The 23,523-nt window shown below is 37.1% G+C and overlaps 2 protein-coding genes across 8 annotated transcripts in view; one reads left to right on the forward strand and one right to left on the reverse strand.

The window, feature by feature from the left end:
- Positions 1-730: 730 nt before the first annotated feature.
- Positions 731-23,523, reverse strand: part of ARL13B (ADP ribosylation factor like GTPase 13B) — a 32,412-nt gene continuing 9,619 nt past the window's right edge. For 4 of the 7 annotated variants that reach the window (XM_063419412.1, XM_063419415.1, XM_063419414.1 and 1 more), the window contains exons 5-11: positions 11,761-11,866; positions 9,283-9,485; positions 8,181-8,274; positions 6,835-7,051; positions 6,302-6,418; positions 5,794-5,862; positions 731-2,834 (exon numbers count right to left, since the gene is read on the reverse strand). In XM_063419412.1, coding sequence (XP_063275482.1) covers positions 2,758-2,834; positions 5,794-5,862; positions 6,302-6,418; positions 6,835-7,051; positions 8,181-8,274; positions 9,283-9,485; positions 11,761-11,866 — 883 coding nt within the window. In that variant the 3' untranslated portion in view covers positions 731-2,757. Of the gene's footprint in view, positions 2,835-5,009; positions 5,054-5,783; positions 5,863-6,301; positions 6,419-6,834; positions 7,052-8,180; positions 8,275-9,282; positions 9,486-11,760; positions 11,867-23,523 lie in introns of all 7 variants that reach the window. The other 3 variants (XM_063419417.1, XM_063419419.1, XM_063419418.1) reach the window with 3 other exon arrangements.
- STX19 (syntaxin 19) lies at positions 14,496-23,171 on the forward strand. Its single transcript, XM_063419420.1, has 2 exons — positions 14,496-14,728; positions 21,790-23,171. Exon 2 carries the CDS (start codon positions 21,904-21,906, stop codon positions 22,780-22,782), a length of 879 nt encoding a protein of 292 aa, XP_063275490.1. The 5' UTR covers positions 14,496-14,728; positions 21,790-21,903; the 3' UTR covers positions 22,783-23,171.

The raw sequence follows: 23,523 nt of genomic DNA on the forward strand, positions 1-23,523 counted from the left end.
GAATCTTATTTTAAGGTGGAAAAAAAAGAATCTATGTTGTTTACCTTGTTATGGTCCATCAAGCCTTTCCAATCTCACACCAGAGACCTAATGGATATCGACTATGTCTATTTCTAATAATTTTGATTTAAAAACCTTTAAACCTATGAGCGAGGTATTTCTGTGGATTCTAGGATGTAACTAAAAGTGAAGACAACCTTAAAAACTTATTTTGAAGCACTGAGTCTCTCACATTAATTCAGTTCATGAACATTACTATTCCTTCCAAGAAGATATTTTTAACTTACCTTTAAAGATTTTGTCTAAAATGTATTCAAGACATTACACATAGATAATTTAAAATGTTCTGTTTAAATAGTGATTTTCTGTGTTCTTACCACTCCTGTATTTAAATAGCTGAATGCACTGATACATTTCAGAAGTGATGCTATAGATGACAAAGAGTCTGACAAAATCTAATTTGTGCTCTCAATTTACAGCTGCACAACTTTTATCTCTCAAATATTAAGTGCACTATCAAAGCTCTTTATAGGTATACATATACAGCCAACTTATTGCCAATTTCTCAGTATATTCTAAATTTGATTGCATCTCTCCTGCAAAAATATGCAAAGATTCTATAGTCTATAAGGTCTCTACTTCATAGAAATATGAGACTTGCAGCCCTTAAATATTTCTGTCTAGACTTACTTCCAAAAAATTGTAAATTTATGGTAATACAGGCAACATGTTGATGCTTTGCATTAGTTTTATTCTATATATAAATGTCATCTTGAGTAAATAAAAAAGTCAGAGCAGTATAAATTATTGAAAAAAACTCCACCATAGTAAAGAATTACAAAGCATATTAATAAAAACTTACAATACATTTTTGAGTACTTTGGTCACAGACTGATAAAATTTATTTTAAAAGCAAAAATCAAAAATTATACACGTGCCCACACACACAACACACAGAACACACAGTTCATATATAAGCATCAACATTTCAGTTTCTCAAATTTTGTTACCACACCGGTATTTAGCTTAATTTTTAATAAAGACTTCCATGACATTATTTTAGGAAAAAGGAAAAACAAAACATTCCTAGAAATTGAAGCTGTGAAAAAGTAAGTCTGCAAAAGTAGAGCCTTTAAGCCAAAACTGTAAGTGGTAACAGAGCTGGTGTTAATAAGGTTGAGACTACATATAAAAATTTTTGTGCAACCTCCCCTCCACGTAGTATTGTGTTGTCTGAAAGGCAAATGACCAAATCCTGAGAATAATTCAACTGAATCATGTAACAGTATTAGAATACAACAAAAGTATTCTCATGCTGGTGGTCTCATAGAAACTGTTTCCTCCTTTTTCTAAACTGGCAAACACAGAGGAATAAACCTCTCCACATATTCCAAACTTAGTATCCTTAAGACTGATTCCACCTTACTCTTTAAAAATCTTAATAATTTCATTTTAGTATGGTAGATGTTTGTGCAACTCCTTGCTGCAAGGGGCATATGGCAAAGATTTCCAATACCCAAGTGCTGAACACATAACACACCACATTCTTTCAACATCTAAACTCCTTTGGTAAAACCATGTTATTGATGACAGAGCATCATCTAAAATTATCAATTACTGCTTCTCCAAAAAAAACCCCTGAATGGGGGCTTCATCCTGTCTGTCATTAAGCAGCAGAACAATGAACCTTTACAAATACACCACCGGTTGTCTCCAATGTAACAGTGAAAAACATTTAAATAGGAACATAACAAATTGTAACCCTTGTTTAGGTATCAATTGTATCTGATTTTAAACACATTATAAAGGAAATGTTATATAAATCCTTAAACACCCGTGGTTTCTTTAGTTTGCAGCATGGTATTTTAGTATTATTGAGATTAAGAACTGTGAGGTCATCTACATACTGGTTGATTTAGTTTCCCATCAAAATGAATCATTTAATTAGTGCAAATTTCCCCCTAGTGCAATTTTCTCGTTTGTTGTAGTAGACAATACAGTATTCAACTCTATTTTTTTTCCACAGAATTTATTACCTATGTCACACTCAGTTAATAAAACAAAGAAAACAATGTATAAGAAAACTTCCAGACAGTTCAAATAGCATTATTTTGTATAAAACGTATTTATTTTAATTTTTTTATCTTACCCTCTGCTTCAGATTGCCAGAAACATGAAATATGTAATGTAATACCTAAAAAAGGTATTGGTACTGTAAGAGAAATGTAAGAGTCAAACACACTATTTTTATTCACTTGACTATCAGCTTTCTAATGCTCCCTAGGTATCCTTTTATTGGTAGTAGCTACACAGCTCCACTCAAACTTTGAACTCATTTTATAAAAAGGTAGAAAAATATATTCAATATTTGTTTAACCTTTCTATATTCACTCTATCATACAGGAATCTTACAAAATGCTTTAGAATCATTTATTCCCTGAAAAAATACCAACACTTGCACAGCACCTGGAGAAAGGTCTCAGTGGGAATGTGCAATCCAGTATTACGGGATCTTGAAGTTGTTTTTCTTCAGGTTTCCAGCCATGTCTTTTCACAAGCAGACCAAATAAATCCTGAAGAAGAGCTGGTGACGTGAAAAGTAAATGATAAAGTCTGACCAACTAAATACAACAGGATGAACTCCATGTTTAGTTGTCACATGCTGATAAAATGTCATGTAAAAAAATTTCCTTCAAGGTTAAAAAAAAAAAAGATAGGATTTTTAAATTATGGTTTTTAAAATTCTTTGTCCTCCAGTTAAGCAATGACATCATGGGTATCACTGTTGGGTCTTTGGCGTAGAGTCAGTGGGGGCAGAGGCTTTCCATAGAAATCTGTGGAAGAAATTCCAGAGGAGAAGAACACATCAGTCTGTCACCTACCACCGTCCTGGCACAAAGAAGGTTTATTAAATTCTTGCTTTCTTAATGAAAGCCAGGTATTCCATGAGTTTAGAGTGAATTCCTCCAAGCAAACTTTCAAACCTTGCGCTAATTAATGTCTAGAGATGAATTGGCCAAACGAGGGTTTAATTACATTTTGTTATACATGCATCAACATTTGCAAAATCAAGCCCGAAGGGGATCTGTAAACATCCCTAAAAATAGGAGAGGAGAAATCCAAAGTGTACAAACAGCAACTGAAAAAATGAAGCACTGAAATTTGTATGTTGCTGTAGTCAAGGCTGCATTACAATATAGTTTTAAATGACAGTAATACTGTGCAGAATCCAAAGGTTTGGGAACATTTATGCATGGCATTTATCTTGCAAGCCAAAATAACTTTCTAAAAAAACTATTTCAGAATTTTTAGATAAAGCTGCACCATTTCCTTTAGCCAATAAAGGAATTTAAAGTGGTAAAATTGTATAAGCCCAAGTTAATAAGTACATCTGAAGAGAGTAACAAGTGTTCTCCAACATTTGTAATGGACATAAAATAAAAAAACCCATGCAGACTGGAACATGCAAAGCACTTCACAAGCAAAATAATATGGAAGATGGTAAGAGCAAAGAGATAGAGATCAAGAAAAAATAAAAGCAGCTTTTTGAAGCATTCAAATCTCATTTTTGTTTATACAGACCACTTCTTCCCCAGCAAAGCCTTGATGGCCTGCCAACACAAAACTCAGCTTTAATAAATCATCATTTTCCAAAAAGAATATATCCCACTTGTTCTACAGGTGCACTAACTTCTGTAAAAATTGCATTCCTGAGCTAAGATTAACAAAAGCAAACAAACTGGACTGCACTACTTTAGAATATGTGGACCTGTCTGTAAAATTGAGGTTTTGGTTATCCTTAAATTCAGTCAGCAAAATGAGAACACTTTTATACTATTGTCATAAATATTTTGATTTCAAGAGCACTAATTACAGCAGCAAGAAAACTGCAGCAAATGATTCTAAGGTCAGTGAAAATCTGTCCAGCTGATGGTTTTGTTCACCCATTTTATGAGGTCTGGCAAAGCACTTTAGGACTGGCAGAGAATTTTACTTTCTATAATGAAAGAAACATTCTTGCAAATGTATCCTCCGCTGAAAATAACCAGGTGCTCATCACCTAAATTATTAGCATGACTGGAAAAATTGCAGTCTTTAGTGAGTATAAGTGTGTAATTACAAAGTTTAAATGTCTGAAAAAACTTTTAAACCCACCTTTGAATTTTGGGCAAACCTAGGGGAAGGAATAAAACCCAGTGAATTATTTCTCTGCTGAAGGGACAAACAAAAATAAGTTGATTTTCAGAAAGATGCAATTTAGAGATTATTGTAAAAAAAGAATCTGGGATAGGCTCCACTGGCCTTAGGGAAACTCTGAGTTTCCGGTCAGGAGCAGGTTGTCAGTGTGCAAAATATGTAAGAATTCACTGAAAAACACTGTTGTGTGAGAGAAAATGGGCAAGGCCAGATGGGAAATTAAATCAGTGCAAAATGGCCTTGGCAGTGTGCTGGGTTAACAGTGGAACTCAATGGTCTTGAAGGTCCTTTCCAATCTCAGTAATTCTCTGATTCTGTGGATCTCAAACTGACAGAGTTAAAACCCCACAGCTGCTTTAAGCAAAAGAAATAAATAAATGATGTTTTTGGAAATCAGGACCTAAGTAAAGGTTTGACAGTGCTGGGCTATGTATGCAAAGAACTTGTTTCATTTATACATAATGCTTTCTTAATAGCTGTTTTCTTGCTAGGATTTGCAAGTGTGAATCTTGTGAGTGTTTCAAAATTCCCGAAAAAAAAATCTCCCAAAGAGCAGGCAATGCCTTGAATTCAGCTGTAAATTCTGAGTACTTCAGGTTTGCTCCTACACCTCTGGTCAAGAGGTAATTTCCCTACCAACACATCTGCCATTGTTAACTTCCCAAGTTATGTAATAATTATAATTATTTTACAAATTAACACCTAACTTAAACAAGTTTTTTCCTCTTTGTCCCACCCACGCTCTTCCTACAGAATGCAACACCTCCCGTGGGCACAGATAAAAACTGAGTTCCTTTTATTCTCCTCCCTACCTCTTCATCTGGCTTTCCTTTCTTGTCACCTTCTCTCTATTTGCCTTTAAAAAAAAAAGAGGAAGATGGGTTTACAATTAAGATTACAAATCACATTAAAAGCACGTGAATTTTATTCCTGTGAGAAATAAATATTTTGGGTTTAGAAATCTTATTTCCCCTTCAGGCACCTTTTGATTCTCTGGCAGACAAGTTCCTTGTTCTTATGTTCCAGATGTATCCAAATTCACTTCTTAAAATTTGAAAAATAAAAAATGTAAGAAAAATGAAGACGTTATCATCTCAAACTCAGCAAAAAATGTAGTATCAATGTAGGAAAAACAATTTCTTTATCTTTCAAAATCTTCCAAAAATAGAAATTAGTCATTATTGAAGCAAGAAATCAAGACTGCCTACTGCAACTTGATATTTCCAGTTAAAAATGTTCATTTTAAATGCAGTATGTATTTGGACTCTTCAATTAATTGGCCCCATTACTCTTTGCAATGTGTCACTTTATCGTTTTTAGGTGCAAATAACTTCAGATCATTAACAACTTCTGATATCCCGTGCCACTTTAAACTTTATGAGGGAATTGGAAAGCACTCATTGTTTTTTCTAATAAAAAAATCAGATTTGAAAAAAATCAAAAAGATGCTTTCTACTAAGCAAAAGGGAAAGCTTTTGGTCAACGAAAATTGCAATTTAGAAATGAAAAACAGACGAAGCATGAAGTGAATGTAGAAGTGAATGGACAATGAAGAATGGTTTAAAAAGGTACAAAACCCCAAGTACTTTCAATTACCAGGATGATGAGTTTCACCAAGAGGCTCAAGTTTTCCAAGTCTATTAAGTTTGGGAGTTCCCCATCCAACTAAAGGAAAACAAAAACTGTCAGAGCATTCCATGACTGCACTGGATTATTCTGAGCTATACAGACAACACATCTCCTTGGGAGAAACCAAAGCATTTACAAATGCCCAAGCTATACACTTCATTGCATCCATGATGAAATACTTCAAAAATAAACTGATTTAGCCTAAAAATATTGATATTTTTAATCACTTCAATGAGAAATCAAATTTCTGGCTCTTTTTTTGGGAAAATTATGTTTTCCCCCATGGAATAGGCCAAATCAATATCACTGGAAGTTCATATAATGAAGTGGGAAACTGCATCAAAGATTTTCTAGAGAGGAAGGTTTAGTAGCTCCTCTCTGTATGAAGACCAGTCCACTTTCATCATTCACAAGTGAGACTTTTCAAGGATTCCCAACCACAAATGCAGACATCAGTTGTTGTTTTTACACTTACCTGGAGGAAGAGCTGGTGGTGGTGTAGGATTCTTGGGAAGAGAGTCCTCTGCATTAACAGGTTCTACTCTGTGGCCCCTTTTTAATTTTGGTTTTTTACTTTTTTTCTTACTGTTACCTACATCCAACAGAAATAAAACATTACATGTCCTACAGTTATATTTAGGTAATATCCTACATCAGATTCTAGAACAAGGGTTGGGGAGATACATCAGAGTTTTCAGTACATTTTTTTAGACATAAAATTATGGGAAATGTAAATCACACACCATTTTGCTATAGAAAATAAAACTCTGGGCATAAAATACTGGGAAACATAAGTCACACAACATTTTGCTATAGAAAATAAACTGTGGTCATAAATATATGCAAACTCTACGTTTCCATGAAGAAACTCAACTTCTATAACCTATTCCTGCATTTTTGTGTTTCCAATAGATGACATTGGTATGGGGTATAACGACAAATAATATGGACAGAAGGAAGAAGCATGTGAAAAATCACATGAAATGACCTGGAAGGCAGCAGTTTTACCTGAGTCAAGGCATTCTGAGGCTTGTTGGTCACTCTCTTCTGCATGCTGCAAAAGCTGGGCAGTTGTGGAGTTGCACCTTTCCAGCCTGCTGTCATTTGTGTTTTGGCTACTGCTGCTTGAGACGTGGTCCTGCTCTGCTTGGGATTTTAGGACAATTGTAGCCTTTTCAGTCTCCAACTTCTGCCTCTTCTTTTCCTTTTCCAACTGTTTTTCATTCTAACAAAAAGGTAAAGATTTTTGTTTAGTGACTTCTAATGCTGTAAACTAACAAAACAGGAAGGTTATTAAAAAATGAAAATATTCCCCAAATATTCTACATTTAGCATAGAATTTATTTTCAAATAGATAAAGAAATTAAATTTCCAATATTTTATCTAGAGGAAGGGTGGGGGAATTATAAAACAAAAGGATCTTTAGATTTATCGCAAATTTTCTCGTTTTATTTTTGGTCCTATTAAAAAAAAACCATAAAAACCTTCTATGTTCTTTCTTCTAAATTACTTTTTTTATTTGTATTAGTTAAAAAAAAAAAAATACAGATGCACAGAGCCTAAGTCTCCAGAAAATGCTATCCCAGTTTGGATAAGTACCTATTGAGGCATACAACCTCAATGACAGGCTGCTTCACAATTCCGTGTCACTAAATCACCATCTCTGCAATATTCACAGCTGCACCTTTATTTTTTTGCTTTTAATATTATTGCTAAATAGATTATTGTGCATGTAGCCGCCTTGGCATGTCCTGTGGGTATGGGTGCTTTTGTCTTGGAGAAAAGCAAATGTTTGAATTACTTGCTGGAAAGGTTTACGTGTTTCTTTAGATTGTGTTATCTCCAAGCAACTAAAAAAAAAGAACTCAGAAATGTAGGTTAAGGAAACTTTAATATATGAATGTGATTTGCATATTTCAGAATGAATAAAAATTCTCAAGAGTCTATTTTCAAACGGAAAAGAAGTTATGCTCACACTCTGAATAACTAAAGAAGTCAGGAAGATTCAGCAGGACTCACCACATCACTAAAACACTTTAGAAGAAACTAACAGACCTTGAATATTTTCCACTTCTGAGTCCCAGGAGTTTAATTAGGAAATGTTTTCAGTCATGTGTTTGCATTTATTTTACTGTGTCTACAAAACTCTTGCTCCCCTATCAATAATAGGGGTTTTCTTATCACAAAAACATTGATTCAATGCACAGAAAACAAGGCTGCCAAGATTAAAATAAGAGTTTAAAAAGTGCTGTGCAGACAGAACAACTCTTTCAAATGAGCATTTTTCTCATGGCCTCTCAGACATTTGTCAGTGGTAGCTCTAAACAGATCCGGATTTCCCCCTCTTCTCCTACCTCAGAGATCACAGCAGATATAGGCTGGAAGGGGTTTCCACATTTCCCAGGCTCAGGGTCTTCCTCCTCAGGTGCATTTCCTTCTTCTTTTTCCCTTTGGAATTATTATTGGGTTGATGTTGTTCCAGAGGTTTTGGTGTTTCATTTTGGAGGTGTTTTTTGGGGACAAGGGGAGGGGAAAGAGGGAGAATGAATAAAGAATTATGAAGACTCCATGAATTTTACAGAGAACAATGTCAGCCCTCCCCACTACACCTCTCCATGTGGCATAAACCCAACACAATCCAACGTGGTCAGGAGGTTCTGTGTGTGCAGACATGTGGCACATTAGGAGCAAACCATTTCTTTTCAGGAATTTGTGAAATATATATTAAGCCCATGTCAAGTTTTAGCTGTTTGAAGTGTACTTTAATAAATTACTTGCTTAATTACACCAAAACAGCCAGAATATAGGCCCAAGACACTTCCCAGCTACTTCTCACAGTAACTGAGACTCAAAATTCTCTGCCTATACAAGGCAGAACAGAAGACAGGGGTGCTCAGCAAATATTTTAAAAATGACCCAGTAAAATGATTCACATCAGTTCTTCACAGTCATCATAGCAGGCTGCTAAAGACCAGAAAGGACTTTGAAGGGGAGTAATAAATGACTTATCCTGCTTCCCCTCACTGCATCATCTTTAGCTCCTTCATGCCTCACCTGTTGGATATTCTGAAGTTTATTAAGCATAATATTGAATAAATTTTCATATCTAGTCTTTGATATTTACATATGGGTTAGAGAGTCTAACTTAATACTTTATTTTAGAAGGTGACTTCAGCTTAAACCACAGGAATTATTTTTTAGGTCAGTCTTCTGTGAAGTTATATTAGTAAGGCCAAATTTATTCCACAACTACCTTACAATTCTCACTCACAGCACATTTCCAGCATGCAGCAAATCAAATAAAGGGGATGAAGGGGCACAAACTTCAAGAAAGACTCTTGGTTTGTAAGCTTTAAATCCTGGCTAGCCTGGCTCCTGTAAGATCTATGCACAGGAATGAACCAAATATCTCAGAGAAGGGAGGAAGGGATGGAGCAGGAAGCACAGGTAAAATACCTCTGTTCCCGTATCCTCCTGACTCGCTCAGCCCGTTCCAGTTTCTCCTGCTCCTCCAGTGCTTTCTGCTCTGTAGTGTCTCTCTGGATGCGCTCATTTAAGGCATCAAAATCTTTTGCTATGATATGGAGAAGCCAAAATAATCCCTTTTTTATTGATTTATCAATTTTTTTCCCACAGCCCATGATGGCCGAGCAAGGTTCCTGTAAATACATGGAGAAGGAGGGAAAATATTTGAGGTTCAGACCACATTCCTTGACTAGAAACAAGAAATTAGCTGAACAGTTACTGTGAAGCTTGTAAAACACTGAGAAGTACAGGTTATAAATAGTCCATGCTAGATTTATCTATCAAAATGGAAAAATCTGAGATGAAAGAGAATCAGCTTTGCTTCAGTTCATGGAAAAAAGTTCAACAAGTTCATAAGCACTTCAGGGATAAATAAAATCTCCTGTGAATTTATCAGAAAGGCTGTCAAACCAATTGAATTTTTTAAATCAGAACAGGCCCAGCACTTCCATTGGAGTAAAACTTTTTGTCATTATACTCTCAGCAGCAAGTGAGAGAAACATGATCTAGGCAAATCTGTTGAAAGAGAAATGCAAACCTCATTGAGAAAATAGTTCTGAAAATAGTTCTGAAATAGTTATGAAAACAAATCTGGTAAGAAAACATTGAAGGACCAGGAGTGCTTCTCTTGAGATTTAAACACTTCAGGGAGATAGGATAATAGCCTTCAAAAACATGAGGTGAAACTGCAAATAGGAAAAGAATACTTTCCTCTTAATTCTTCACGTCAGGATGACAAGTAGGCTTTAACTGGGACAAAAAAGACAGGGCTTGATTCAAGCTTGGAACATGGAAAATATGTTCTCTGAAGATCTCCTGGAAACTATTTTCCAGAATGTTTTGGAGCACTTACGTGTCTTTTAAAACATTCTCTGAATAACAACTGAATAGATCCAGCTCTGTGTACAGCCTGTAGAGATGATATTTCACACTGATCGTGTTCAGGACTTGTGTTTATGAAGACTAAATGGAACCAACTCTCCAATGCTAACATCTGGAAAACTCTCAGTGCTCTCTCCATCTGACAAGCATTTAAATGGCAACACAGTCAGATATGGAATGTACAATTTACAACAGAAAAAAAATCTGACCAGTTATGTTTAGATTTAAGGTTCAAATATGAGTCCTTTTCACTATGGAACCCTGCAATACCCTCCATCAGGATCTGCTCAAGAAGGAGATGTATAGAAAATGTATGCAACTTGTTTCTCTGAGAAAACCAAGAGCAAACACTGGCCAGCACTGGGGCAATGTTCTTCTCAGTTTGCACCAAGATTATTGCTGCAGTTGGCTATAAAAGATAAAAATTTAGAAATATGGAATATAAAGACATATTAAATACAAAAAAGAGGAAGATCATTCTCACTGACACTGTCCAACAGCAAGACAAATTACTCTGTCCATTTGCTTTAATACTTTGTGGGAAAATGTAAAGATCCAGTGGAAAAATAACTAAAAGAGTAAGAAGAAACAAAAAAGGGTTTGGTCCTTGACCAACTTTCTATCTTGTTTCACAATCTCTGTTTAAAGTGACCCCAGGAATTTGCAACCATGTTTCTCTTTAAAGAGCCTGGTAAAGAAGGTGTCCATTCTAGTATGAAACAGTCCTAAGAGTGTGTGACCCGGTGTCTTTCCTAATTACACAGAAAATATAAATAAAGAAAAAGAACAGCATTTCACTGGCACACATCAGAAATTAAGCAATTCAGATGTATTGGAATACACTTGTATCTTTCAGGTCTTTTTTACTGAATATTTTTTAAGAAAATTTTTTGGGCACAGAAGTCCCTTGGAAAAAAAACCAAGGATGAACTTGCAATTTTAATTTTTATGATTGCTATATGTGCAAAGTGCACTTACTGAAGGAAAGCACTCAGATATTCATGACATAATAAACAGAGCTATGCCCTGCTCTAACTCAGCTATTAGAGAAAATAGCAGTAATATGTAGTGCTCTATAAATTTGGCAAATTTCCCTAATGAATTAAAATTATTTTTTAATTTTAAAATCCAAAGCTGAAATAGCTTTGCAAAACTGCCTTCGTATTTTGATTAACAACAGCCTAACCCACATTATCTTCCAAAATGTTTTTTACTGTCATCAGAAAAAGATTGTGGAAGTAAAGCCCCACCTAAGATTCACTGGTAGATTAAAACAAAGGCTTAAAGAAAATGCTTCAGAGACTGCTAATTTGGATATATTTTCTGAAATATTGACCAATATTAAGTATCTTCCATAAAAAATTCTGGGTTTGGCTCCCCTCACAATGACTTCCTGCTAGGATTTTTCTTAACAGGACAGTGAATACTACATCTAAATTTCAGTTTTATGCCATGTAGCAAAATCTCCTACCTTAACGGAAGCTTTACACAGATACGAGAAAATATAGCATCTTAAAATCTACTTACGATTTGACAGAGACACTTGTGTTCATTAACCAGCTTTTCCAGAGATAAGGACTCGATTACATCTGCTTCTGACAGAGCTCCTTCTCTGTCCTGCTTATTCGCCAGCCTGGAGGGAAGATCAAAAGCAACACTCAGCATCCTACCACAGACAGACTCTCACATCTCCAAAAGCTGAGTTTGTGACACAACTAGGAAGAAGAAGGGGAAGACTGAGAAAGAAATGATAAAATTCCTTGTTTCAGCTTTAATTATTTCTTCTTCTTAATAAGCATGTTAGTCTGTGCACCATTTTCATCAGATACTAAGGTTAGATAATCACTAAGGTGCTTAGTAATCATTTAATATTAATTCTAGAGAAAGCAATCATATTTACAGTTAAGAAAGTACATAAAAGACCATCCTGCTTTACACGTAAAGCAACACAAGACAATCTGTTGGAGCCTCTGGATCAAAGTTCACACTTTTGCAATTTCCCAAACCGTGAGCATTTCCCTGTGAGAAAGTGCTTCAGGATCATCTCAGCTCTGCCTGCTACCCAGCATTTCTCTCTGATATCAAAAAATGTTTTCAACTTGCTCTTCCTGAGTAAAACTTAAAGTGTAGAGGGAGGAACTTGCATGAATGGCTCTAAACCCCATATTTCATTAAACAGAGGAAAGCAAAAAAACCCCACATAACTCACAAAATAAGTATTCTGAAAGATGTAGATCATTGTCTTGTCACTTACATATGGTAGGAAACAGGACTCTAGAAGACAGACATTCATTTAGGAGTATAAAAATACAATCAAACCTTATTTTGCACTTTCTACAATGTTATTAATCCAAGCTAAGTGCTGCACAGCATTAGAAAATAAGAAATTTGTACTTGCTTCTCTCTAATAAAGGAATTCCACTAAAATAACGTTCCTCTGAAATTTAGCAATATTTTAATGACATGAGAACTTTGACTCAATTTTCTGGATAAGAAGACAAATATTAGGCTTTCACAGGCTCAGTGGCAGAAGGTTTTGGAACCAGATATCCCAGTCTTCCTCCTGAAATCTCAAGTCATTATCATGAATTCAAATGGCTTTTTGGGAACTGAGGCCAAAGCTTGTACTTTGAATTCCTGTTAATTCCTTGCTGGGAAGGAACAGTGGTAAGAATTCACTCCATAGTTACCAGAACTTGTCAGAACTTTAATTTGATCTAAGACCTTATTCTTCCATATTCTCCAGAACCCCAGTATGAGGGCTTCAATTCTTAATTATTTTACTCCCAAGAGATATTTCAGCATCAAAAACATTATAAAAAAAGCTGTGTTGCATCTACAGCCAAAACCCCCATATTCCTTGTTGCCATTACCCTCATGAGCTACGTTTCATTACCTAATCTTTCATCTTCCTTTCCAAGAAGAATTTGTTTATGAAGGAGACCATAGAAAAGCAGCTTCTCAAATGTCCAGTCTCTCTCAATCTTCATCATTCTTAACTATTTGTGCTCCAAACCATTCAAACCATTCCCTTATTTATCCTCATCTTGGGGATAAAAATCCCTGTGTCCTACTGATAATCATAACTTTGCTAGCTTGGCCTGCAGAGTTGGAAAGAGCATAAAGCTCTTCTCCCTGCCCTTCCTTTACAATGAATACCCACTTCTTAAAGAGAGAACTTCTGCAGTGCTTTGCATGATTTAGTGCAGGGATCCCCAAACTGCTGCTCAATGCATATACAAAACCTGTGATATTTGCAGTATGTTTGTAATACTCTGGCACTGCTTCTTTTCACCTACCAGCTAGAACAAGACTTGTCTTCTTAGTATTTAGCTATGACACCAAAGCTAGACCAGGGAAAAACTGAGATGCAATGCAACAAAGTAATTAAAAGACTGGAAACAAAATCTCCGCTTTTTTTCTCCCCCACGTAACCTACTTTGTTACAGTCTGAAAATCCTACTGTGCTGCCTCTTAGCCTCAAAAAGCATTCCTCAGCAGTGCTGTCAATTCATCTAGATCTAATGGAAGGAAATATTTCTGAGCAGTGTTTGTTGCCACAGCCTATTCCTCTCTCACCTGAGGATTAAATAACTGTGCTATTTCTGCTGTTCTTGCCCTGCACAGCCTACAAAGCACAGCTGAAGCAGAATGAAATGCTGGTAAAGCTGCATAGCTCAGTGGCAGCTTGACACTAACATCCCACAGCTTACAGTAGCTGCTGATTTTTAACCTTTTTAACCTCTACCACCTTGAAAGGTGTCATATTTGTCTTTCTGGTCAATTAGCTTCCACTTTCTGAGCAGCAATACTGACTGCATTCCAAAAATATGGCTGAGGTGCTGTACCTGGAAAAGCAGCATCTCCTAACAGCTGTCTCTGCCTAATCTCCCCAGGAACTGAAGTGGTTGTGCTGAGGTCCATCTACTGCTGGACACCCCTGCTCACTGCAGACTTGAGGTCAAGCTTCTAAACAGAGTTCAAGTATTTTTAAGAGACTGTAGTAAAATTCTGCAGGGCCTTTTTTTACCCCATGAACAGATGCATCTACCCTCAATAATTCCTCTTGCCTCTGTGCTTTAGTGCAGAAGAAGGCGAAGCCTGCCCTTACACTCGTGCTTCCACTGCTCCACTTGCCGGGGAGCTGCTCCAAGGCGCTTCCTGCTGCTGGGCGCTGCAGAGGGATCCGCCTCCCAGCAGGGCTGGCTTTCAAACAGGCACAACCAGATTCCCCAGGCACAAAGTAATCAATTTGCCTGGCTCCTGCAGTTGCAGAGGGCAGTTTCTCTCTCACTCCGTCACTCCAGGGGATGATCACACTTGGACAACGATATAAAAACTAGAAGCAGGAAGAATGAAGGAAATTCTTCATGGAATGTTACTCAAGACACGTTACTCAGGGAATATTGTGGAAAAATGTTTTGGGGATTATACTGAAGCTTAACCTCAGGAGTTCCTGTGTAAAGGGTAAAAGCCACCAGCACAGGATTGAGAGGTAAATACTCTTCTCTTAATGTTTCTCAATTTTCAAATATCAGCAAAAGGCTTTGTAGTGGGTTTTGGAATGGAAATGTGCCTAAGTGTCAAGACATAAAAATAATGTATGTCTGCCTTGCAAAGAGTTAGGTATTTCTGTGGGTGAATATGGACTCACAGCTCTGCTGCTCTTGTAGAGGACCACCAGGGTTTGAGGAAAGTTTTATGCAAAAAAACTCCTTCTTTAGGTAATACATCAGTTATCTTAAAAGACAGACTTTGATTTTAATTTTCCAAGTCAGTTGAACTTCATATATAGCAATTTTTCATGTTTAAAAACCTGTAGGAGGTATATATCAAAACATACTTGAAAGCACAGCAGAGTGGCTGTTAGTTTATCATATTAAGTTTGCTAAGTAAGCTTTCGTCTGTAAAATCATGCTTGGCTTACTTCAGTTTCACATAAAGTATATTTGAATTGTCTTAGTGTAACAAACTTACGTCATGCAAGAAATGAAGAGAAAGTAGGCACCTACTGCTTTTAGATCAAGGAGGATTTTTCTAAGCAACTGGAGAGCTTTTGAACTTTTAGAGTCACGGGAAACAATGTGGAAAGGGAGTGTTATGTGTGCATTGGCACAACTGACATCTACAGCTCAGTGACAACATTTCTCTTAGAAGCCACTTCAGCCAGAGAAAAACAAAGTCTGAACGCTATGGAAGTTCCTTGACATGTCTATAAAATCTCAATTACTGAACAAAGAGGGAAAAAAAACCCCATCAGAAACCAAAACAGTATTAAAAGTTTACTTTGCAATACAAAAATCTGTAAAAATATCTCAGATATGCTACTTTTGGGGTTATATTTACTATGAATCAGTGATCACAACCCCAAAATTTTGGGTCAGATCTGCATAATGTCCATCAAAATTCATGAAGAGCAAAACATCCCTGAGGTCAAAATTTTACAGCACCAGAACTATCCCCATGATTGAAAGCAACTGTAGGAAAATGAATATGAGAATGGTTTAGCTAAGATCAAAAATTAGTCTTTAAGGGTACTTCAAGAAGTCGTAGCTTTGAGCTGGGAAAACAAAGACAGAACCTCTGAAATTAACAGCAGTCTAAACAAGGGGAAAGAACAATGCCATATTCTTCACTCTGCAGTGTATCTTCCATTTAAAAATGCTGCTCTACCCTTTTTCCCTTTGGATTTTTTACCTCTCATCCATTAACCTTTTTCTTGGGCAATCCTAGGACAGCCAGAGGATGTTTCATTGCAGAGAAGTGAGGCCTCAGCAGATGCAGCACGAAAAGCTTGGTCTCTTTATGTTAAAAGCTCGGTTTGCTGATGTTAACACCCATGAAAGTCAAACTCCTGACCCACACACAGGCAAAAATAAGTGACTTGTCTGCTTGTTTTGCTTGTTCCTTCTTCAGTTATTGGCAATTCACGAGCATTTTGAGGAAGTCACAGAAAAGAGAATTCTTCATACTTTTAACAAACAAATAGGTGAACAGACCAACAGTTTCAAGTGGCCATGGAAGGCACTCTTGATGAAGTTCTGAGCCTGCTCTATCAGGTGATTTTTTTGCAGATTGCCTTCCAAATAGAAGTATTGACAGACCTTCAAGCACATTCCTCTTTAGCATTTCAAGCCCCTGCCCCTTCTGGGTTGCTGACAATGACAAACCAATCAGTAAATTTTGATGGTTGACATGTGGCTCTTTCTCAAATAAAGGGACTTAATTCATGCTTTCGATTCTCATGCAAAACAATACTTTGACTATTATGGTAAACTATAATGAAAAAAAGGTGAATAAAGTGCTGCAAGATTAAGGGAGCTGTAGGAGACGGTTCTGCAAGTCAGCATTTCCTCTAGACTTCTCCTCCAGGTCACATTTAAATAAGAGAACAGTTAAAACTAAGATTCTAAACTCCTCCTGTTTACAATATCTCTAGGCAACTTCAGTCTCGTATTAGCTTTTGAACTGGTCACAAGAACACCAGCAATTATAATTTGTTAAGTGGCCTCATTCTCACCACAGGTCTGAATCATATTCCTATTTACTGAAAACGTTTCTTGACACACTGTGCTCTGCTATCAGTTCAATCCCACCTCTTGGTCAAACAGGCTGCAGACAGACATGTCTGAGCTCACCTAAAGCAAGTTATGTTCAGCTTCCAGATGTGTAATTCCAAAACAAATGGTAATAAATGATATAGCAATATATTTTTGAACTAGATTTTAAAAAAAAAGTGAATTGTTTTCTTATACTCTATTCCAGCTTGACATATCAAACCCTAAGCAAACTAAGTACAGTTGAATTGCCTGTACGTTTTTTAAACAACCCTGCCTTACATTTATTACAGGTGAGTTCCGAGGCTGTGACAGGCAGCTCTGTGGTCTGACAGAGATGAAATGGGAATGTAAAGCAAGTGGGATGGTACATGGCACAAATTCTGAGTCTGCAGCTCTACTGTCAGGAGGACAAATCTCTCACACCACTTAGAGCAATATGAAGCCGTTAAGTATGAGTTCAAACTATATATCCTATTAAATGGAAACAATTCCACCTGTACTCTATCCTGCTGAAGCCCTTTCTCTTGCTCCTATTTTATTTTCAAATACTGCTTTAAAATATATCAATATTTGGACCTTAATGATGTGATCTTTGGGCAGAGGAGATCATTACTTTCTTTCTAGGTTTCTGTGACCTCTAGGTTTGTGAGGACTCTTAAAGAGCACTACTGACAGCAAATCTCTGGTTAAACAGGTGAAAAAATCCCCATCAAAACATGAAGTTCTTACCAATTACAGAGAATTAGCTGCAGACTAAGCCACTACCACAGTGAAATCATTGTTTTGTCAATGAGGTGCAGTGTCCATCACCCTCACTGCAATTTATATAACTGCAAAAGCATGAACTCCTTGCCTCCTATTATCAGTATCCAAAGTATCAGCAGGAATGTCTGCAGACATGGAAATGCTGGTAGCTCCTTTGCCTCAAGTACACCTACACAACCATAAAGAACATTTCCAAACTCAAAGGAACAAGCTCAGATTTGCAGCTGATTCACTGTATGTATCTTTGAATCAAATGCTTCAAAAATAGCAAAACACCAACACAAGACAGCTACATCTCCTACAACATGACTTGTACATCTCCTAACACATGATCTGTGTTACAGCTCTGTGGCCAAAGGCCCAAGAATATCTTGAAGTATTTTGAGTCTCTTTTTCCCCTCTCCATGTCTTTTAGAAAACTCACTCCAGGGCAGCATGATTTGGCTACACTTTTCCAGCAACTTTGGCCTAATTCTTTCCCACCTAATGAATTCTTTGAATACTGAGGTCTGAGCATTTACTACATTTTAATTTCTTGTTTTTACTCAATATCCACATTTCTCCACCTCCCACAATTTATTTCACATTAATTCGAGAATTCTCAAGCTACCTTGCTTCACGTGCAGCATTTCCATTCTCGTACATACTGGTAATTTTGGTTTCCCTGGGAAGTCCTGTGGCAGTTTTCACATGGTGATAGGATAAGGCTGAAGTGTTTTAAATGCAAGAGGAAAGATTTAGATCACATGTAAAGAAATTCTTTACTGTGAGAGTGGTGAGGCTCTGGCACAGGTTGTCCAGACAGAAGTTGTGATCATCCCCTTTGCTGAAACTGTTACTGATTTTACACCATCATCTCATCTGTGGCATATTTTTAGGCAGGGCAAGCTCTCTGCCTTTGGTATTTTCTTGTTGAACCACTCCCACACTTCCCACAAACAGAAACTTGAACTTAAAACTATTTTTAAGTATGTTTTTCCAAGGACTTATCTTATGACAGAGATGCTTAAGAGGATATTTTCATCCAACCACCTCATGTCTCATAATCCTTAGTTTAAGCACATTTGTTTACATGGTATTTAAATTAAAGGGAACTTTTTAAACAAAGGAGAAAATAAATGTAACCTATAGCAAGATATCCTTCTTTAGTTACTTCAGATACATCTTTGAGTAACAGGGCAAGATTCCAGAACACCACCAAACAAGTTCCTCCTTTCCTTGTGAGAACATGAGAGAGCACAAACTAAATTTCAACTCAAAACACCAGCTTTCCCCAAAGACTACTACAAGGATTTTGAACTATGTCCATTTAAATAGTAAATATCTCTCACTAATTTTTTGTTGCTGTCTTAAGACACTTAAGCTGTAATCAAGCTCCAGAGTATGACTCCAAGATTTACTCATTGCCATTGTGCTCAGAAAAAAGTTAGATGGGTTTCTTGGCACCACATGACAGAGCTCTCATGTAATTTCACTGCAGCTTGGAAATGAATAAAAAATAATAATAAGACCTCAAATGTTTAGGATTACATGTAACATGAAATTCCTTTGGGACACGTTGCCTGAAAGCATCCTCTACCCAGTGCCCTTAACTGACTCACAGTTAAGGGTCAGAAAAACATACCCATCCTTATTTTTGAACAATCATTAAAAATAACCCAAACAAACCAACAAAAAACACCCAAAACAAACAAAAAAGGATATATTCTTCCTTTACTGAAAAAACTTCAAGGAAAGTGAGGTGCTTTCATCTCAGAGAGAAACAGGATGTGCCCCTATATACAAACCCGTAGGACGAAACAAGGACTCAGTAAATGAACAGCGCTTGTTGTGGAACACTCAAGAAGCCAAGCCAACAATTTCCAAGGTTATCTCTGTCATGAAGACATCCTCATTTCTTTGACACCAGCATGTGTTCCAGTTGCCAGTACAATCAAACACAATTATTGGCAAGCCTGTCCCTGGCAGGCTTTGAAGGCAAGCCCAAGAGCAGAGAAGATATGAAACTAAGATTCAGTTGCTTACATTCCAGTCTTTTGTGAGACTAATCTTTAAACAAGAAAAAACATCTCCAGTACTTTCTGCTTACTTCTTTGATATTTAATAATATTTGGAGATTTCTTCTGCAGTTCTGTGAGGTTCCTCTCTCCAGCCCCAAGGAACAGAGCTATTTCCAGAGCAATGCACCAATTCTCTTAGACACAAGAAATTCTTGTCACCTCAGACCATAAACATTAATGTTGCCCTCAGAACTTGCTTTTAATCCCAGGTTTGCCCAGCCCTGCTAAATTAACATTGGTCAACAGATGTGTGAGGCTGGACTAGAAGAGATTTTCAGGTCACTTCTCTGAAGCCCTGTTTAGCAGCCCTGAGTCCTTTCACATGCCCCAGGCTGAACTTTCCCTGTTGGTGGTGCCAAGCAGCTCTGGAACATTCCTGAAAAATCTTATCTGGGAGAAACTGCCTGACTTCTGCCATGGGGACATCCACAGAAAAGTTCAGCAATGGAGAGGCATTACTGTCATGAAATTAATACATTTTGCATCTCCCCCACCCCAGAATAACATTCTCCAATAAATAACTTGCCCTGATCACAAATCTCAGCACATTACTGTAACTTCTAATGATTGCCAGGCTTTTGAGATTGTCTTGATGTGAATCAACAAACACTAAATTCAAATATTAAGGCATTGGAGAGGAAAAAAAAAAGTGTAGTAAGGAAAATCCACACTAGGGTAGAACATCAACATTCCTTCTCATGACTGACCTCTGAAGCATTTCAAGTTTTGTTTTTCAGCTAATCCTCCTGCAGAAAGCCAGATGTAAGTCTGTGAAGATGTGTCCACACTGCTCAACTCCATGACTTATACAAAAAACTATTTAGAGACTTTAAATATGCATAGGGGAGCAGAGATACCACAGCAGTATCATCTGGAACTGTTCAAATACAAGAAAATCATTTGCTTATTGACAGGTTACTGGACAGACCCTTTGCAGTTTCTAAAAATGCACCTTTTGGATACTATTAAGAAATCCTTCATATGCTTGCTAATAAAAAATATCTGTAGAATCAGGGTTTAATAAGAGTTGTGCCTATTTCATGCTACTGTTTCAGAGAAGAGCCCTAAAAACTCTGAAACAGCAAGAAGATACCACTGTGCTAAATGTCTAACCTTTATGCTTGAACAGCCCTTTTTGAAAGACACACATCTGATTGAACCAGAAGACCCTAAGTAAAAAATCCCATAATCTTCTAGTCCTGAACATGTTACTTCTTACTGAAATTTTCCGTTCTTGATCACAGTCCAAGGAATTAATTTATCTAGTTTGAGAAAAATACTTTCTTCCCTATGATTAAAAATAGTTGAACTTTGTTTCCATTGGGAGTGTTTTAGAAAATATCTTGCTCTTAATTATCTCTCCAGTAAAGCTTGCACAACAGCTAGGGAATAAAACAAAACTGTATCTGCTTTTTGTTAAATATGAAACAGCACTGAATTGTAGCCCACTGTGGTTCACAATGCACATCTGCATCAATTTTATGAATAATTTAAATGACAGTGTAACAGTAATTCAGAAAAGGCTTAGAAAATCTTTATGCTGCAACATCAGTGATATGGATTCAGCTCCACAAAAATTCAAACATAAAAAATTAATTTATTTTCATGCTAAATTATTAGAGTCTTAAATGATCGGAGTTCTGTTGTTCTGTTTTGTTGTAGTTCACTGCTTCAGTTACTAACTCCCCAGGGAAGAAAAGGCGAGGCAAATGGAGAAAGGTTTTTGAGTGTGGCCAAATAATTAATCTAAATTCATGCCAGAACACTCATTCGTTACAAAGTTTGTCTCAGTCTCAGAAACTGAAATATTTCCTACTGAGAATCCAAAAATGGCACATCCATGCTCACTTCCATTTCAAAAAAGACTAATAGGTTGATTAGTTTTCTTCAAGTAAAGAATAACAATAAAATAATTGGAGTTACTTCTCTCTTCCTCCCCAAAATAAAAGTCCTCTCCACACTTCTCTGGTCTAAGTCCTATGCTCTGCATCCCAAATTTACCACAAAAATGGCCTTGGGCTACAAATCACAACTTGCTCAGAACACCCTCCACTTTCAACTCATTGCTACTTTTACTTTGGTGCAGAGGGAAGTAGCTCTAATCTCCAAAACTACTTTTCATATATACATACAATTAACTAACATTAATTGTTGTTACATTTTGATTACAGTGCAGTAATACAAACCAAACAAAAAATATACTGGAATTAACTTCCTGTGTTGCAAGAGGGGAAAAAAAACAACGAACCAACAAAAACCAGGAAAGAATCCTGACCACAAAAACCATGAGAGATCGTCTGCAAGAGCTCAAACTGAGGGCTAAGGAACTACAGATAGCTGGGGAAAACAATGGTGCAACTGTACAAGAAGAGGAGCAGGAGGAGTTTGAACAGCAGGCCATTATTTATGAAAAGGAGCCCATAACTGAAAGGCACTTGCATGAAATCCAGAAGCTCCAGAACGAAATTAACAATCTGGTGGAAGAAGTCAATAAATTCAGCCAACAACAAAAAAGCCTCGTGTCTTCAATGAGACGATTCAGCGTTCTCAAGAAGGAATCTAACATTGCAAGGGAGATCAAAATTCAAGCAGAGCACGTACGCAAATGTTTGGATGAACTGTTAGGGACAGTGAGGAAAGCTGAGAATGAGCACGGGCCGGCCCGAGCCACGGTGAGGATCCTGGCTGCCCAGCACGCCTTCCTGTCCCACCGCTACCTCCAGGCCATGCTCTCCTACAACGAGGCCATCACTGCCAAGCAGGACAAGTGCAGGACGTTCATCCTCCGCCAGCTCGAGGTAGCTGGTAAAGAGGTGTCCGAGGAGGAAGTCAATGACATGCTCCAGCAGGGAAAATGGGAGATTTTCAATGAAAATCTACTCACTGAAGTCAAGATTACTAAAGCTCAGCTGTCAGAGATTGAGCAGAGACACAAAGAACTGGTCAATCTGGAGAATCAGATCAAAGACATGAAAGAACTCTTTATCCAGATCTCACTTCTGGTGGAGGAGCAAGGGGAGATGATCAACAACATAGAAATCTGCATGAACAACACCCAAGAATATACTCAAGTATCTAAAGAAAAGTTTGGGCTTGCAGTCAGGTATAAAAAAAGAAACCCTTGCAAAGCAATTTGCTGCTGGTGTTGTCCGTGCTGCAGATGACACAAGAAATGAACTGCTTGAAGTATCAATGGTTCTTCCACACCAAACTGTTCTTGGAAAGCACTTATGGGACCTCTCAACTGCTTCACTTGCCTTCCCATTACCCTTCAGCAGGGCAGTTTTTCAAAACAGAGTAAAGAATTTTATGGTTTTCACAGAAACCCAAACTATAGGGAAGGATCAAAGGATAAAAGTGACACTTTTTGGTTCTTCTGAACTTCAAAGTTCCGAAGTTCTAAAGTTTGGTTTTGTTCTTCAAACTAAAAAAGTGTGGCAACAAACTTCCTGTGCTGTTGGGAAGCATTGAAAATACTGTTAATCTCAAAGACAGGACTCATAAAAATGTTTTATTTACTTTTCACAAAATAATAATAAGTATTTTTAATTGCCTTGTGTTTTTTAGCATTTCTATTTACTTGTTGAAATTCTAAATGGTTTTTTCCTCAGGAATCTGAAACTCTACAAAACAGATCCACAGATGAAGCAGACACCCTTAGTTACAATCCAGAACGGGATGCCTAAACAAAACAAGAGGGCAGAAAACTTATCAGGAATGTTTCAATATTACCTCTATAGGAAAAGTTCATACATTTTTAATAAACTGACATGGAGATATTTATATTATTCAACTCCACAGGCAGAGCCCTACCAGGACAGGGGAATACGATCCTTAGTTACACACTCACAAGGCACATTCTTAATGCTGCCTATCCTACCTACATACACAGTCACATCTGCGAT

The sequence above is a fragment of the Prinia subflava genome, chromosome 25 (genome assembly GCF_021018805.1).
Source record: "Prinia subflava isolate CZ2003 ecotype Zambia chromosome 25, Cam_Psub_1.2, whole genome shotgun sequence".
Lineage (NCBI taxonomy): Eukaryota > Metazoa > Chordata > Aves > Passeriformes > Cisticolidae > Prinia > Prinia subflava.